Source organism: Dasypus novemcinctus, chromosome 5 (assembly GCF_030445035.2).
Source record: "Dasypus novemcinctus isolate mDasNov1 chromosome 5, mDasNov1.1.hap2, whole genome shotgun sequence".
Classification (NCBI taxonomy): domain Eukaryota; kingdom Metazoa; phylum Chordata; class Mammalia; order Cingulata; family Dasypodidae; genus Dasypus; species Dasypus novemcinctus.
This window is the reverse complement of record NC_080677.1, coordinates 120,237,275-120,254,929: the sequence shown is the minus strand read 5'-3', so window position 1 is coordinate 120,254,929 and position 17,655 is coordinate 120,237,275. Positions and strand designations below refer to the sequence as shown.

General features: G+C 41.4%; 1 protein-coding gene across 7 annotated transcripts in view; it reads left to right on the top strand.

Annotated features, from left to right (window-relative positions):
* Window positions 1-17,655, top strand: part of DENND2A (DENN domain containing 2A) — a 164,959-nt gene that overhangs the window by 93,682 nt on the left and 53,622 nt on the right. For all 7 annotated transcript variants that reach the window (XR_011648882.1, XM_071215312.1, XM_058297474.2 and 4 more), the window contains one exon: window positions 14,555-14,755. Coding sequence is in view for 6 of the 7 variants with exons in the window: in XM_071215312.1 (XP_071071413.1) it covers window positions 14,555-14,755 (201 nt within the window). In the remaining variant the exon portion in view is untranslated. The remainder of the gene's footprint in view (window positions 1-14,554; window positions 14,756-17,655) is intronic.

Here is a 17,655-nt window from a genome sequence, read left to right as displayed (position 1 = left end):
ATATTTACATTTTATATAAATGGAATCATAAAATATGTAGTACTTTGTGTCTAGTTTCTTTCACGTAGCATAATGTGTTGTTGGGTTTTCTTTTTCTTGATATGAACATCTTATAACATTACTATACATTTAGTGAAACGGACTTTGGCCCAGTGGTTAGGGCGTCCGTCTACCACATGGGAGGTCCGCGGTTCAAGCCCCGGGCCTCCTTGACCCATGTGGAGCTGGCCCATGCGCAGTGCTGATGCGCGCAAGGAGTGCAGTGCCACACAGGGGTGTCCCCCGCATAGGGGAGCCCCACGCGCAAGGAGTGCACCCATAAGGAGAGCCGCCCAGCGCGAAGGAGGGAGCAGCCTGTTGAGGAATGGTGCCGCCCACACTTCCCGTGCCGCTGATGACAACAGAAGCGGACAAAGAAACAAGACGGAGCAAAAAGACACAGAAAACAGACAACCGGGGGAGGGGAGGGGAATTAAATAAATAAAAATAAATCTTTAAAAAATATATATATATATACACATTTAAGTTTCAAAGAGAAACAATCTTACATATACAATATTACCCATATTTATGTATCACCTGAGGTTTTACTATGCTATACAGTCCCATGTTACATTTTAAACAGTTTTATTGAGATATACTAACATATCATACAATCCATCCAAAGTATATTATCATTCTCTTTTAGTATAATCCCACAGTTCTTTCTACATTCATCACCAATTTTAAAACATTTTCATTTCTCCAAAAAAGAAAAACTGCATACCCCTTAGCAGTCACTTCTCAATCCCTCTATCCTTTCCCAACCCTACATAACCACTAATCTAATCAAATCTCTATAAATGTATTTATATGTACATTTATGTAAATGGGATCATACTATATATAGTACTTTGTGCCTGGTTTCTTTCACTTAGCATAATGGTTTCTTTTTAATTATTGTAATTTTTTTTTTTTAAATGAGAGGTTGTAGGTTTACAGAAAAGTCATGTAAAAAAATGCAGCATTCCCATATACCCCCTCCCCATTTTTACACTTTGGGTTAGTGTGGTATCTTTATTGCAACTGATGAAAAAAATTAAAATATTCTGTTGGCCTGAAGACAGGGTTTGAATAATGAACTCCAGTCCCTGGGGTCCTGGCCCTGAGGGCAGCCATTGTTTCCACCCTCCCTGGACAAAGGTAGCAGCAGACACTTAAAGACTCTGTCCTTCCTCAGGGCTTCAGGAGACACTTAGCTGAAGGGCTGCATTTGCTGGGCAGACCAGGGAAGCTCAGCTTTGGTGGGCCATTGGAGAAACTCTTGACATCCTTCCTGATCCCCTCCCCAGGGCACCTTGGAGCCAGCCTGCACCCTGTTCTTAGGTCCCTGGCCCTCTTTCATCTGAGAAAGACTGATGTGGGAAAGTCCTCTCTGGCGCCTCTCCTCCCAGAATTCATCCCCCAGGCAAAAAGCAGCTTGGGACAATGAAAGGAGTTTAAGAAACTCTGGAGGTGGACAGTGTAGGGCAAAGGCCTGCCAGCCTCAAGTGCCTGGAGAGGGAGGTCTGTCTCCTTGAAAACAGAGGGGACAATCAAACTCCTGAAGACAGGGGTACACCAAAAACAACTAACAGGCAAAAACCCAGGACAAGACAGAGGCCCAGAAAGACAAGAAAAACCCTGCATCCTGCATTTGCCTTGGGCAGACCTTCCTGATAGAAGGGCTGAAGCTCAAGGAAATCTTATCACCAGCTGATTACAAAATCAAGAAACAGACATCTAAGGAATAAATCCCAGAGTTAACATTTTGAAATATTAAAATGTACAGTGTGTTGGGAAGCAGATTTGGCCCAGTGGTTATGATGTGGGCTGTGGGTGGCAGGCTCTTTGTCTCTTCAGAGATAGCCTAAACTATCTGTGACTTGTGGGTGTGGGATGATGAAAGGTTGCAGTCCTGCCCTTGGTGAGCAGGAAACAGTTTAACAATGCAAGGTCTATAAACTTTAAGTATTCAGGGGAAATGCAAAGCAAATATGCTAAAAGCTTATGGAATGCCTGAGGTCCATGCTAAAAGCTTACTAAGATGTGGAAATATATGCTAATTCAAACCTATTGAGAACTGAAACAAAAGGACCATTTGCCCTTTCCTCTCTGATTAAAAGGGACTAAAAAATCTTGTTCGGGGCTGGGGATTCAAACAGAAAGTTCCTGAGTCCAGCCGGCCGTCAATAAACCATTTTTCCTTCTCAAAATCATTCCTGAGTCCTGGCCTCTCTATACTCACGTAATTGAACTTCTCTCAAATTCTACAACAGTTAGGGCATCAGTCTACCACATGGGAGGTCCGCTATTCAAACCCTGGGCCTCCTTGACCAGTGTGGAGCTGGCCCATGCACAGTGCTAATGCGTGCAAGGAGTGCCCTGCCATGCAGGGGTGTCCCCACGTAGGGGAGCCCCACGTACAAGGAGTGCACCCCATAAGGAGAGCCACCCAGTGCGAAAGAAAGTGCGGCCTGCCTAAGAATGGTGCCGCTCACATGGAGAGCTGACACAAGATGATGCAACAAAAAGAAACACAACAGAAGCCGACAAAGAAGACGATGCAGCAAGTAGACACAGAGAACAGACAACCGGGGTGGGGGGAAGGGGAAGGAGAAGGGGAGAGAAATAAATAAATCTTTAAAAAATAAATAAATAAAATGTACAGTGTGCAACAAGAGTATAGCACAAAGAAGAGGAAATGATGGCTTATCCAAAGGAAGAGAATAAAAATCAGGGAAACAGGAAGCAGATGTGGCTCAACTGATAGAGTATCTGCCTACTGTATAGGAGGTCCAAGGTTCAAACCCAGGGCCTCCTGACCCATGTGATAAGCTGGCCCATGCGCAGTGCTGCTGTGCGCAAGGAGTGCCGAGCCACACAGGGGTGTCCCCCATATAGAGGAGCCCCACGTGCAAGGAGTGTATCCCTCAAGGAGAGCCACCCTGCACTAAAAAAGTGCAGCCCGCCCAGGTGTGGCACTGCATACACAGAGAGCTGACACGGCAAAATGACGGAACAAAAAGAGACAGATTCCTGATGCCATCGAGAATGCAAGTGGACACAGAAGAACATACAGCGAATGGACACGAGAGCAGACAATGGTGGTGGTGGTGGGGAAGAAATAAATAAAATCTTTAAAAAAAAAATCAGGGAAACAATAAATAAGCAATATGAGAGCCTTAGTAAAGAGATAAAAAATGTTAAAAAGGAACTGAATGGAACTACTAGAGCTGAAGACCACAATAACTTAAAAATGTCCAGGAGGATTTTAAGAACAGATTGGAGTTGGCAGAAGAGTCAGTGAACTCAAAGACAAGACACTTGTGAGTGGGTGTAGCTCAGTGATTGAGTGCCTACTTCCCATGTATGAGGTCCCAGGTTCAATCCCCTGTACCTCCAAAAACAAAACAAAACAAACAACAAAAAAGACAAGACACCAGAAATGAGTCAGGCTGAGAAACAGAAAGAAAAAAGAAAAATTAAAATAAAAAAATAGCCTAAGACATCTTTGGGATACCATCAGGCACACCAATATATGCATTATGGGAGTACCAGAAAGAAAGGGAGTTCCAGAAGGGGAAGAGAGAAAGAGAGAAAGGGAGGGAGGAAGGAAGGAAGGAAGGGAAGGAAGAAAGGAAGCTAATAAATGCAAAGGACAAGGAGAAGGTTCTGAAAGCTGCAAGAGAAAAGCAATGTGTTACGTAAAAGGGAGTCCCAATTAGATTGTCAATTTCTCATCAGAAACCATGGAGGCAAGAAGGCAGTGGTACAAAATATTTAAAACATTGAAAGAAAATAATTGCCAACCAAGAATTTTATATCTGGCAAGGCTTTTTTTAAAAAAGTGAGGAAGACATTAAGACATACTCAGATAAACAAAAGCTGAGGGAGTTTTTCACCACTAGATCTGTCCTACAAGCAATGCTAAAGGGAGTCCTTCAGATAGAAATGAAAGGACTCTAGACATTGGTTCAAAGAAATACTGCATAAAGAAATAAAGACCTGTGGTAAAGGTAACCATTTGGGTAATTATAAATGCCAGTATTGTTGTATTGTCTGGGATGAAACTACACTTCTAAAGTGCAAAAGCTGGAAAAAAAAAAAAGATAAATCTATGTTTTGGTTTTTTTTTTTAAGAATTGGCATTCTTTTAAAAAAAAAAAAGATTTATTTATTTATTTATTTCTCTCCCCTCCCCCCCCCCACCCTGGTTGTCTGTTCTCTGTGTCTATTTGCTGCATCTTTTTTGTCCATTTCTGTTGTTGTCAGTGGCACGGGAATCTGTGGTTCTTTTTGTTGCGTCATCTTGTGTCAGCTCTCCGTGTGTGCGGCACCATTCCTGGGCAGGCTGCACTTTCTTTTGTCCTGGGCGACTCTCCTTACGGGGTGCACTCCTTGTGCATGGGGCTCTCCTATGCGGGGGACACCCCTGTTTGTCACGGCACTCCTGGTGTGCATCAGCACTGTGCATGGGCCAGCTCCACACGGGTCAGAAGGCCCGGGGTTTGAACTGTGGACCTCCCAAGTGGTAGATGGACGCCTTAACCACTGGGCCAAGTCTGCCACCAAATCTATGTTTTTGAACATATATAGATATGTACAAAGATATTAAATGGTAACAAGTACAAAAAAAGAGGTGAGAGGACAGGGTATATGTGTGCTATTGAAGTTATCAAACTAAAAATGATTGTTATATATTTAGGATGTTAATTTTTTAAAATCAATTTTATTAAAACATATTCATAAACCATTCAGTTCTCAGGATGTTAAATTTTAACTCCCATGCTAAGCACAAGAGAAACATAAAAAAAAAAGATAGAAAAAAGAAGGCACTCAGTATGGTACAACACAAAAAAATCAATAAATATAGAAGTAGGCATTAACACACCAAGTGAGGGACAAAAAGATGTAATACTCACAAAGACTAAGTAGCAAAATAGCAGAAGAAAGTCTTGTATTATCAGTAGTGATGTTAAATGGAAATGGATTAAACTCTCCATTCAAAAGACAGAGATTGGCAGAATGTATTAAAAACAGCATGACCCAACTATATGCTGTCTGCGAGAGACTCACCTTAAAGTCAAAGGTACTAGTAGGTTGATGGTGATAGAATGGAAAAAAATAGACCATGCAAGTAGTAACTAAAAGAGAGCTAGGGTGGCTATACTAATATTGGATAAAATATACTTGAAGTCAAAAACAATTATAAGAAACAAAGATGGTCATTACATATTGATAAATGTGACAATTCAACAGGAAGATGTAACAGGAAGGTATAATATATATGTGCCTAAAAACAGAGTCCCAATATATATGAAACAAATACTGACAGATTTGAAGCGAGAAATTGATGGTTCTACGTATATATATTCTATGTATTAGGAGATTTTAATATATTGCTTTCAATAATGGATAGAACATCTAGTCATAAGTTCAGTAAAGAAATACAAGACTTGAAAGATCATCTAAACCAAGTAGACAAAAGAAAACTATACAGTACACTTTACCTAACAAAAACAGAAAATACCTTCTTGAGTGCACATGGATCATTCTCCAGGATAGACCATATGTTAGGTCACAAAACCAGTCTCAATAATTTTAAAATGTTGAAATCATACAGTATATATCCTCTGACCACAACAGAATGAAGCTAAAAGTCAGTTACGGAGAAAATTCATAAATATGTGGAAATTAAACAATGTATTCTTTTTTTTTTCATGATTTATTTATTTATTTCTCTCCCCTTCCCACCCCCGTTGTCTGTTCTCTGTGTCCATTCACTGTGTGTTCTTCTGTGTCTGCTTGCATTCTTGTCAGCAGCACCGGGAATCTGTGTCTCTTTTTGTTGCGTCATCTTGCTGCATCAGCTTTCAATGTGTGTGGCACCACTCCTGGGCGGACTGCACTGTTTTTATGCATGGGGTGGCTCTCTTTGCAGGGGCACGCTCCTTGCACATGGGGCTCCCCTACATGGGGGACACCCCTGCGTGGCACAGCACTCCTGGCACGCATCAGCACTGCATGTGGGCCAGCTCACTGCGTGGGTCAGGAGGCCCTGGATTTGAACCCTGGGCCTCCCATATGGTAGGCAGATGCCCTATCAGTTGAGCCAAATCTGCTTCCCAAACAATGTACTCTTTTTTTAAAAAGAAGATTTATTTATTTCTCTCCCCTTTCTCCCCTTCCCCCCCCCCCCCGCCTTTGTCTGCTTCTGTGTCCATTCGTTGTGTGTTCTTCTGCACCCGCTTATATTCTCATCAGGCGGCACTGGGGATCTGTGTCTCTTTTTGTCACATCATCTTGCTGCTCCAGCTCTTGGTGTGTGTGACACTATTCCTTGGGCGGGCTGCAGTTTCATGAGGGGTGGCTCTCCTTTGCGCAGAGGATACTCCTTGCGTGGGGGGACACCCTTACGTGGGGGCATCCCTGGGTGGGCCAGCAATCCTTGCACACAGCAGTGCTGCATGTGGGCCAGTTTACCACATGAACCAGGAGTTCCTGTGAAACGAACCCTTGGACCTCCTATATGGTAGGTGGATGCTCTATCTTTTGAGCCACATCTGCTTCCCCTAAACAAACAATGTACTCTTAAACAGCCAAAGAGTTAACAAGGAAGTTACAAGTAAAACTGGAATTCTCTTCAGATGAATGGAAATTAAAATACAACATACCAGAATTTATGGGATGCAGTAAAGGCAGTGCTGAAAGGAAAATTTATAGTTCTAAATCCTTACATTTAAAAAGAAGACTTTGAATCAAAGACATAACCTCAAAACTGGAAGAACTAGAAAAGGAAGAGCAAACTAAACACAAAGTGAGCAGAAAGAAGGAAATAACAAAGATTAGGCCAGAGATAAGTGAAATAAATAATAAAAAAGGGAGAGACTCAGCAAAACCAATAGTTGTTTTTTTTTTTAAAGATCAATAAAACTGACAAACCTTTAGCTAGACTGAGAAAGGAAAAAATGAAATACATGTAACGAAAATCAGAAATGAAAAGGGGGGCATTATACCAACCCCACTGAAATAAAAAGAAGAATAAACTTGAAATAAAAAGAATTCTTGAAAAGAAAAATGAAGTTAGAGGACTCAGAATTCCTTATCTTAGTGCTCAATTGGTCATGGGGCGTTGTCTCAGTGGGTGGAGACCCAAACAATAACTGAAAGAATATTGAATTCCTATCCTGGAGAATCCTGCTACATTCTCTAATAGAGTTGCTAGAATCCCTAGATTACATGGACAGTGCCTAGCCAAGGACAGACACAATACACCAGGCCCTTGATATTGAGCCTTGTATTTCTTTTAAAGAATTAATTTATTGAAATATATAACCCACACACAGACATGTCCCGGCCAGCGGGACGATCAACAGGAGCTCTAGATCCTATGAGGGAAGAATGGTATGGGACAAGAGACACAAAGAACGACAGCAAGACAGTATTCTGATCAAGTTGCAAAATTTTATTGAGGGGACTGAGCATATATACTCTAGGGAGGAGGGGGGTGGCGGGTAAGGATAGGTGGCAGTCCAGGATTGGCAGCTGCTGTTGCTAGGGCGGAAGGCAGATTTGAGGTAAGAACTTTTGGCGCGAACTGGTTCTGTAAAGAAGGGAGAGGGTGACCTAAGCTATTGTTGTATCAGCCCGGGCTGCCATGTTACCGGCATTGCTGAAAGGTAGATTCTATGCATGCTGCCTTAATCGCCCACAACACAGACACACATAAACAATAAGTGTAGCTGGGCTGTGGGACCTCGGCTGGCTAGCTCTGTCTGGGCCTCCCTATTCTCTGAGATACACAATATTGAAAATTAGGCCAATTAATAACACTACAATGGCCTCCAAGTATTCAAGTGAAAGGAAGAGTTGCATATCTCTCACTTTAAATCAAAAGCTAGAAATGATTAAGCTTAGTGAGGAAGGCGTGTCAAAAGCTGAGAAAGGCTGAAAGCTAGACCTCTTGTGACAAGCAGCCAAGTTGTGAATGCAAAGGAAAAGTTTTTGAAGGAAATTGAAAGTGCTACTCCAGTAAACACACGAATGATAAGAAAGCCGAACAGCCTTATTGCTGATTTGGAGAAAGTTTTAGTGATCTGGATAGAAGATCAAACCAGCCACACTATTCCCTTAAGCCAAAGACTAATCCACAGCAAGGCCCTAACTCTCTTCAATTCTATGAAGGCTGAGAGGTGAGGAAGCTGCAGAAGAAAGTTTGAGGCTAGGAGAGGGTGGTTCATGAGGTTTAAGGATAGAAGCTGTCTCTATAACATAAAAGTGCCAAGTGAAGCAGCAAGTTATCCAGAAGAGCTGTCTAAGATACAGCATATTCCATTGTTGTCTTATTTTAAGAAATTGCCACAGCCGCCCCAGCCTTCAGCAACCATCACCCTGATCAGTCAGCAGCCATCAGCATTGAGGCAAGACCCTCCAGCAGCAAAAGATTATGACTCAATGAAGGCTTGGATGATGGCTACATTTTCAGCAATAAAGTATTTTTAAATGAAGGTTGAGGTGAAAATCCTGGCTTTGAAATCTTCATGGGGGACTAATCTTTTCAATCCTGAATCTGGTGTAATGTTTTCATTGACTTATTAATGAATTAAAAATGTTTTAAGTAAAAAACAAAACAAAACAAAGTGTATAGTAATACTTGTGAACTTACAAAACAAACATATAACATCATACAGGACTCTCATAACTCACCCTACCACCAACACCTTACATTGTTAAACCTTTTTAACTAATGATTAAAGAGCATTGTCAAAATATTACTACTAACCAAAGTATTTTCCCCCAACCCTCCCTATTATTATCTTTATATCATTTATATATAAGCATACATAAACAATTAAGTGTATAGAAAAGTTGTGAACTTACAAGGCATACATGTATAACATCATACTGGGGTCCCATACATCAACCCTCCACCAACACCTTGCATTGTTGAGTTTTGTACTTCTGAACCTTCTTCTTGTGAAATTGAAACTTAGTCTAGTATTATATATTGCCTGAGAGTTAACTCCTGAAACCCTCCTTGTTACTCAAATGTGGCCTCTCTCTAAGCCAAGCTTAGCATATAAACTCACTACCTTCCCCTCCCAGCATGAGACATGACTCTTGGGGATGAGCCTCCTGGCACCAAGGGATTATTACCAAATACCAACTAGCCATGCATTTGGAAAAAGACCTGAACCAAAAAGGGGAAATATTCAATACAAATAAGTTTTTATTTTATGTTTTTTAATTGTAACATTCCTTGTGATCTATTAATTTAAAATTTTTTAAAAAAATAAATCTACACTTAAACAGGAAAAAAAAGTTTTTATGGCTGAGAGATTTCAAAGTAAGTCAGGAGGTCATCCCAAAGGCTATGCTTATGCATGTCTCAGGAGGATCTCACTGACTACCACAGTAAACAGTGCCTCAGGCAGGGGGCTCCTTAGGGCACTAGAGACACTATAGGCAGGGCAGACAACCCCAGGAATTTGGCATCCTGTCAGTGGGCCTTACTTTGGAATATATGATAATGTATCAGAGTTGGGCTCTTTTATAATTTTCCTATACATGGTTTTTATGCCCCTTTTATTTGAACCTATATTTAGCACTATACCCATTAAATATGTTTCCCAGAGACTTGAGTCTTCTGGCTGTTCTCAGCAGAGTTGCAGCCAATACCTACCCTCCAGTTCATCAGACTCCCCAGGACAACTAACAAAAGGACAATGACAGACAATGCCTATCCCAAGGAACAGAGAGTATCTACAACTGCTAGCAAAACAATTCCATCCATCTATCTGTCCCATTGGATCTAAGCTCCCCTCTCAATCAGAAGCAGAGTGGGCATCACCATCACAAAATCCTCAAGATTGAGCAAGGAACAAACATAAGGGGGAAATGCAATTCTAGACTAAAACAGACTTATTACTGTTCTAGTAATGGAAGAACTTGTAGCATTGATATAAAGGCAGTGGTCACCAGAGGTTCTGAGGGGAAGGAGAGGGAAGAATAGGTGTTAACCTGGGGCATTTTGGGCACATTGGAATTATTCTGCATGACATTGCAATGATGGATACAGGCCATTATACATTTTATCAAAACCAATAAAATTGTGCAATGTGAAGTGTGAACCATAATGTAAACTACAGACCATGGTTAGTAGCAGTGCTTCTGTATGTGCTCATCAATTGTAATAAATTGTTGGGGAAACGAAAAACGTTGTTAATGGGGAAAGCATTGGAAGGGAAAGGTGTGGGGTATTTAGGAATCACCTATGTTTTCAATGTAACATTTATATAATCTAAAGCTTCTTTAAAATTTTTTTTAAAACTTATTACTAAACTACAGTAATCAAAACAGCATGATACTGGCAGACATATAGACCAATGGAATACAGAACTCAGATATGAGCCCTTACGTTTATGGCCAACTGATTTTTGACAAGGGGCAAAGACCACTCAATTAGGAAAGAATAGTCTCTTCAACACATGGTGCTGGGAAAACTGGATTTCTATTTGGAAAGAAAAGAAGGAGGACCCCCTATCTCACAACATGTATTAGTCAAAGGGGTGCTGATGCAAAGTCAGAAATCTGTTGGCTTTTATAAAGGGTATTTATTTGGGGTAAAAGCTTACAGTTATAAAGCTCTAAAGAGTCCAACTCAAGGCTGCTTTCTCACCAAAGCCTCTTGCCACGTGTTGAAGCAAGATGGTGGGCAATCTCTGCCTGGTTTCTCGGGCCTTCTCAGCTTCTGAGTAGCTTTGTTCTCTTTGCCTGCAAACTATCAGGCAAATGGTTCATCTCTTTTCCCGGGGCTTTAGCTGTTTGAGCCTTCTTCTTTCTGTCACATGGCAGGACCAAAATGACAAGTCCTCTCCTCTTCATGTCTATGGAGCTCTCTCTCTTCCTGTGTCTTCTTCTGTGAGTGCCCATTATATCAGCCTATCAAGGGGGCAGGGACTTAACCTGAATCAAAGGACCTAAACTGATTTAATCAAGTAAACTTAAAACCTTTGAATTTAAAAGGGTATCACACCCAGAGGAACAGACCAGTTTACAAACACCATCCTTCTCTTTTTGGGGTTCATAAATAATCTCAAACTGCCATACACCATATGTAAAAATTAACTCAAGATGGATCAAAGACCTAAATTTTAAAACTAGACCTATCAAACTCCTAGAAAAAAAACACAGGGAAGCATCATCAGTACCTTGTGTTAGGCAATGGTTTCTTAGACTTTTTACCCAAAGCAGTGCAACAAAAGAAAAAAATAGATAAATGAGACCTCATCAAAATTAAAAACTTATGTACCAGGGGAGCAGATCTAGTTCAAGAAGTTGAGTGCCCACCTCCCACGTGGGAGGTTCCGGGTTTGGTTCCCAGGGTCTCCTAAAGAAAAAGCAAACAGACAATGAGCAGACAATGAGCAAAAAAACAAGCAAACAGATGAGGGAGCCTTCTAGGGAGGGAGGGATCTTATGTACCTCAAAGGACTTTATCTTGAAAGTAAAATGACAGCCTATACCATGAAAGAAAATATGTGGAAATCACATACCAATAATTGTTTAATATCCAGAACGTATAAAGAAATCCTTCAACAACAAAAAGAAAAAAAATTAAAAATAGACATTTCTCCAAAGAAGACATACAAATAGCCACAAAGCACATGAAAAGATCCTCAACATCAGTAGCCACCAGGGAAATGCAACTCAAAACCACAGTGCAGTGAGATACCATTGGAATGGCTGCTATTAAAAAAAAAAAAAACAGAAAACAACCAGTGTTGGAGAAGACGCAGAGAAATAGGGACACTCATTCATTGCTGGTGACAATGTAAAATGGTTCAGCCTGTGTGGAAGACAGTTTAGCCCATTCTTCAGAAAGCTAAGTATAGAATATGACCCAGCAATCCCACTACTAGGTATATAAAATAATTGAAAGGAAAGACTCAAACAAATTTTTGCACACCAATGGTCATAGCAGCATTATTCACAATTGTCAAAAGATAGAAGCAACCCAAATGTCCCTTAGCCAATAAATGGGTAAACAAAATGTGGTATATACATACAATGGAATATTATTCAGCCCCAAAAAGGAATGAAGTCCAGATACATGCGACAACATGGATAAACCCTGAAGACATCATGTTGAGTGAAATAAGCCAGACACAAAAGGACAAATATTATATTATCTCACTGATTTGCAACAATTAGAATAAGCAAACTCAAAAGGTCAGAATCCAGAATATAGGTTACCAGGGGATGGAGTGGGGATAAGGAATGGGAAGTTAAAGGCTTACGATATGCAGGGTTCCTTTTTAGAATGATGGAAATGTTTTGGTAATGCATGGTGGTGATGGTGGCACAACGTGGTGAACACACTTAACAGGACTGAAATATGTATCTCAATCTGATTAAAAGGGGAAATGTTAGATTGTATATATGGTAACAGAATAAAATTTTTTAAAAGATCTGGGAAGCCTATGTGGCTCAAGTGATTGGGTTCCCGTATACCATATGGGAGGTCCAGGGTTCAATTCCTGGGACCTCTTGGTGAAGGCAAGCTGGCCCATGTAGTGAGCTGGCTCACATGGAGTACTGGCATAGCAAGATGATGCAATAAAAAGAGACACAGAGGAGAGACAATAGAGATGCAGCAGACCCAGGAGCTGAGGTGATACAGAATATTGAGCACCTCTCTCCCACTCCAGAAGGTCCCAGGATCGGTTCCCAGTGCTGCCTAAAAGACAAGCACACACACAAGAACATAGCGCATATGGACACAGAGTGCAGACAATGGGGTGGGGGTGGAGGGCAGAGAAAAAAAATCCATGAACTACACTACACAAACAGTGAATCTGAAGTTAAACCACGGACTATAGTTATAACAGTTGCAAAATGTGCTCTTAGCAATTTTAACAAGTTCCACACCAGTGCAAGGTGTTGCCAGTGGGGTGGTATATGGCATTTATTTTATGTGACAGTTCTGTAAACCCACAACTTCTCTAATAAAGAAAAAAATCACACATGCAACAAAATTTACAAATATTAATAGTTGATCTGTTACATATAGAGTTCATCCAAATTAATAAGGAAAGCATAGATCCCCCAAAAATAAACAGGCAAAGAACATAAAGAATAATGTTAAAGAAAGATGCAATTGGCACCTTAAAGTGTGAGAAAATGTCAGTGTCTTAAGGAGAAGGGAGAGAAATATATTGAATGCCTACTGTCTGTCAGGTCCTCTGCTAGGTGCTTTATGTACGTTTATTTCATTTAGGCTTATTAATTAATGAGACTTTGCTTCTCTATCTATAGTATCATGAAACATGAATCCTGGAAGTACCCATAGAAAACACATAGACAAAGTAGCTCCTTTTATTTCATTCTAGTAATATTTCTTCTTTAGTGATTAGTTAATACAGTCATATGGTTCAAAATAAGAGAATACAATCAAAAGTCTTCCTCTCACCCTTGTCCTTCTATTTCTGTCCCGCAGAGCAACCATGGTTGATCAGTTTCTTGTGTATCTTTCCAGAGCTTTTCTATGCATGCATCAGCAAAGTAGCCCTTTTGGACATATAGGTCATTTCCATTATTTTGTAATTATAAACAATGTCACAATGTACAATATACTTTGCACAATATAACTTTCCTTCTACCATATAGCTTTGCTCAAGTATGAGTGTGTCAGCAGCAAATTCCTAGAGATGGAATTACTGGGTCAGAGGGTGTATGCATTTATAATTTTGTTAGATTGTCCTCCGTAGAGCTGTACCAATTTACAATCCTACCAGCAGTATATGAAAGTGTGGACATGACTCTCAGTTTTACCAACATAGTGAGTTATCAAAGAAATTTTTATCTTTGCTGATCTTTGAGTGAAAATGTTTCTTCAATATAGCATTTGTTTTCTTTTTTCTTATTATAAATAGAGTTGAGCATTTTTTTAATATATCTAAGAAGCATTATATTTCCTTTCCTATAAATTTTCCATTCTTTTGCCCATTTTTCTTTTGAGTTCTTTGGTTTTTTTCTCATTAATTTGTAGTATGTGTTAGGAAAATGAGCTCTTTTTTTTTGTTATTAGTAAATATCTTTTAACAGTTTTTCATTTACCTTTAACTTTAAAAAGGTTCATTTTAGAAATAAAACACTGAGGCCCAGAGAAATGAAATTACTTGAGTTGATGGCATTCTGGCAAGTGACAGGGTTCAAACTAGCCTTGGTCTTGTAACTCTCTAACTACAATCCTAGATTATCAAAAAGCATCTTCTCTAAAGACAGAGGATTGAGCAAGGTAAGTTCCCACTTGAATAAAAAGAGAGACAAGACTATATTTACATCCTTTATCACACCATTTTTCTAAAATTAAATGATAAATATTTATTGGGCACTTATGCTCATACTCAAACTCAACTCACCCTAGACCAGTTCCCCTTTACAACTTTATGATTTCCATCCCTGGCATCCCACATCATTTCCCGATTATTCCCCTCCATACTTATTTACTCTTGTATTCTCTTCCTCACAGCAATCATTGTCCAAACCAGCTTTCTTCTGGCAAAATTCGGAGAGGAGGAACTTCAAACTGCTGGACACTAGGAAGCTGAGTCGGGATGGAACTGGGTCCCCTTCCAAAGTCAGTCCCCCTTCCACTCCCAGCAGTCCTGATGATACCTTCTTCAATCTTGGAGACCCACAAAACGGCAAGAAGAAGAGAAAGATACCCAAGGTAACTCCTACACCTAGCTTTGTGTTCACATCTCTGCAAGGAAGGCTGTGAAAGAGTTTGGGCAGAGAACAAATCACTGGACCCCCTACCATCTGCTTTGCTGCAGGAACACCAGCAGGCTTGGAATAGCTGGGCCTTTGTCCTAGTAATCACTGTGGGCCAGTAGGCATCCTCTTAGTCATCGCCCTCCCAGCCCTACTTCTCTGACCCCAGAAAGTGATTGCAATGCCTAGTCACCAAAGGCCTCCTCCTCCTCCTTTATATCTTCAAAAAGTAGGGCTGTAGCCATCATGCTCCAACCTCAAACTTTGTCAACCCCCATGACAGAGGCAGGTACCACATGGCAATTGCTCTGAGGCAGCACTTGTCAATAATACACCTTTCCTTCCTCTCTGCAATCCAAAAGGTAAAACACACCGATGGCTTGAGTATACATCCTTATGTGTCTCTTGTTGATTAAATTTCCCTTTGCTCAGTTTTTACCATGCATGCTGGTCACTCCTCTTTGACAGTTGAGTACCAACTCCCTACAGGAATTTTCAGAGCAGGGATTCTTAACTTAAGAGCCCTTGGATGAGCTTTAGGGGATCATGAAACCCATAAAACTGTGTAAAACTATGTAGATGAGCTTTGAGTGTTGAGGAGGTGGGAGAGAGATTGTCTCTTGATTCTGTCAGCTTTCTCAAAGTGGCCCGTGATCTGAAAGAAAGGCATGTACATCTTCAAGCTAATTTCTCTTGACACAGTTTGGTTAATGAGTGTTTGGAGCCACCATTTCACCTCCATTCCCCCCCCCTTTTTTTTTGAGATTTATTTTTTATGCATTTCTCTTCCCTTCCCCTCCACCCATTATCTGCTCTCTCTGTCCATTTGCTGTGTGTTCTTCTGTATCCTCTTGCATTCTTATCAGCAGCACCGGGAATCTGTGTCTCTTTTCATTGCGTCATCTTGCTGCATCAGCTCTCTGTGTGTGCGGTGCCACTCCTGGGCAGGCTGCGCTTTTTTTCCACACAGGGCAGCTCTCCTTACTGGGTGTACTCCTTGTGCATGGAGCTCCCCTATGTGGGAGACACCCCTGCATGGCATGGCGCTCCTTGTACACATCAGCACTGCGTGTGGGCCAGCTCACCACACGGGTCAGGAGGCCCTGGGTTTGAACCCTGGACCTCCCATGTGGTAGACAAATGCTCTATCAATTGAGCCAAATCTGCTTCCCTCACCTCCATCCACTTTGCCCCCAACATTCTTATTCAAACAAAGTCAGGAATGCATTCTGTTTTTAAATTTTTATTTGTTTGTTGTTTATTTATTTATTTTTTAATTTTTTTGAGGTGCCGGGGTCCTGGGTTTGAACCTGGGACCTTGTATTTGGGAAGGTGGCACTCAATCACTAGGCCACATCAGCTCTTCCAAGAGTGCATTCTGGGGAAACGGACTTTGGCCCAGTGGTTAGGGCGTCCGTCTACCACATGGGAGGTCCGCAGTTCAAACCCCGGGCCTCCTTGACCCGTGTGGAGCTGGCCCATGCGCAGTGCTGATGCGCGCAAGAAGTGCCGTGCCACGCAGGGGTGTCCCCGCGTCGGGGAGCCCCACGCTCAAGGAGTGCGCCCGTGAGGAAAGCCGCCCAGCGTGAAAAGAAAGAGCAGCCTGCCCAGGAATGGCGCCACCCACACTTCCCGTGCCGCTGACGACAACAGAAGCGGACAAAGAAACAAGACGCAGCAAACAGACACCAAGAACAGACAACCAGGGGAGGGGGGGAAATTAAATAAATAAATAAAATCTTAAAAAAAAATAAAATAAAATAAAAATTAAAAAAAAAAGAGTGCATTCTGAAGGGTAGAGGACAGTTAATGTCAGGTGGTCAAGAAGAAGACCTAAAACCTGCAGCCTTGGTGGTGGGGGAATGGGGAGAAGACATCTTGCTTCGTTTTATTGCTGGAAGGTAAGGAGAGGCCAGGGTAGGAGCCGTGCCTTATTTCCCATACTGTTCCCCTTGTTCTTCCGTGCTTAGGGCACAGTGTAGGTTGTATATTGATAATTGAATGTATACTGAGTAAACCCCATCTATACACTTGGGTCCCAGGTCTCTTTCAACACTGGACATAGAGTCTCTTCCACTGTCCTTTCAGCTGCCTTCCAGATCCAAAGTCACTGTCTTGCACTGTCATTGTAGTTGCTCATGGGAACCCTAAAGGATGGGGCCTCAAGCCACTCCTTCCCTTAACTCACCTTCTGCTTGTTCTGGCATGGTACATACTTACCTTTAATGTCAAAAACCTACAATGGTGGAATAATTAAAAGTGAATATTATTAACATCTGTACAGATTCACCTTTTCTTTTTTAAAAAGATTTATTTTATTTATTTCTCTTCCCTCCCTGCCCCCCAGTTGTCTGCTCTCTCTGTCCATTCACTGTGTGTTCTGTGTGTGCTTGCATTCTTGTCATGCAGCACCAGGAAACGGTGTCGCTCTTTTTGTTGTTGCATCATCTTGCTTTGTCAGCTCTCCATGTGTGCAGCACCACTCCTGGGAGGGCTGTGCTGTTTTTTGTGCAGGGCAGCTCTCCTTGCAGGGCACATTCCTTGTATGTGGCACAGCACTCCTTGTGTGTGGCAGCACTGCACGTGGGCCAGCTTACCACATGGGTTAGGAGGCCCTGAGTTTTGAACCCTGGACCCTCCATATGGTAGGCAGACCCCCTACCATTTGAGCCACAGCTGCTTCCCCAGATTCACCATTGTCTTAGAAAATTAAATAGGAATAACCAAATGAATTGGCTCTTAGGTTAAAGTAACTTTGTTTCAATTCCAAGTTTGAGTGTGTGATCTTTTTATAAGCATTTAACTTCTCTCTTACAGCCTCAGGCTCTTACCCATCACTTTCCCCTATACACTATT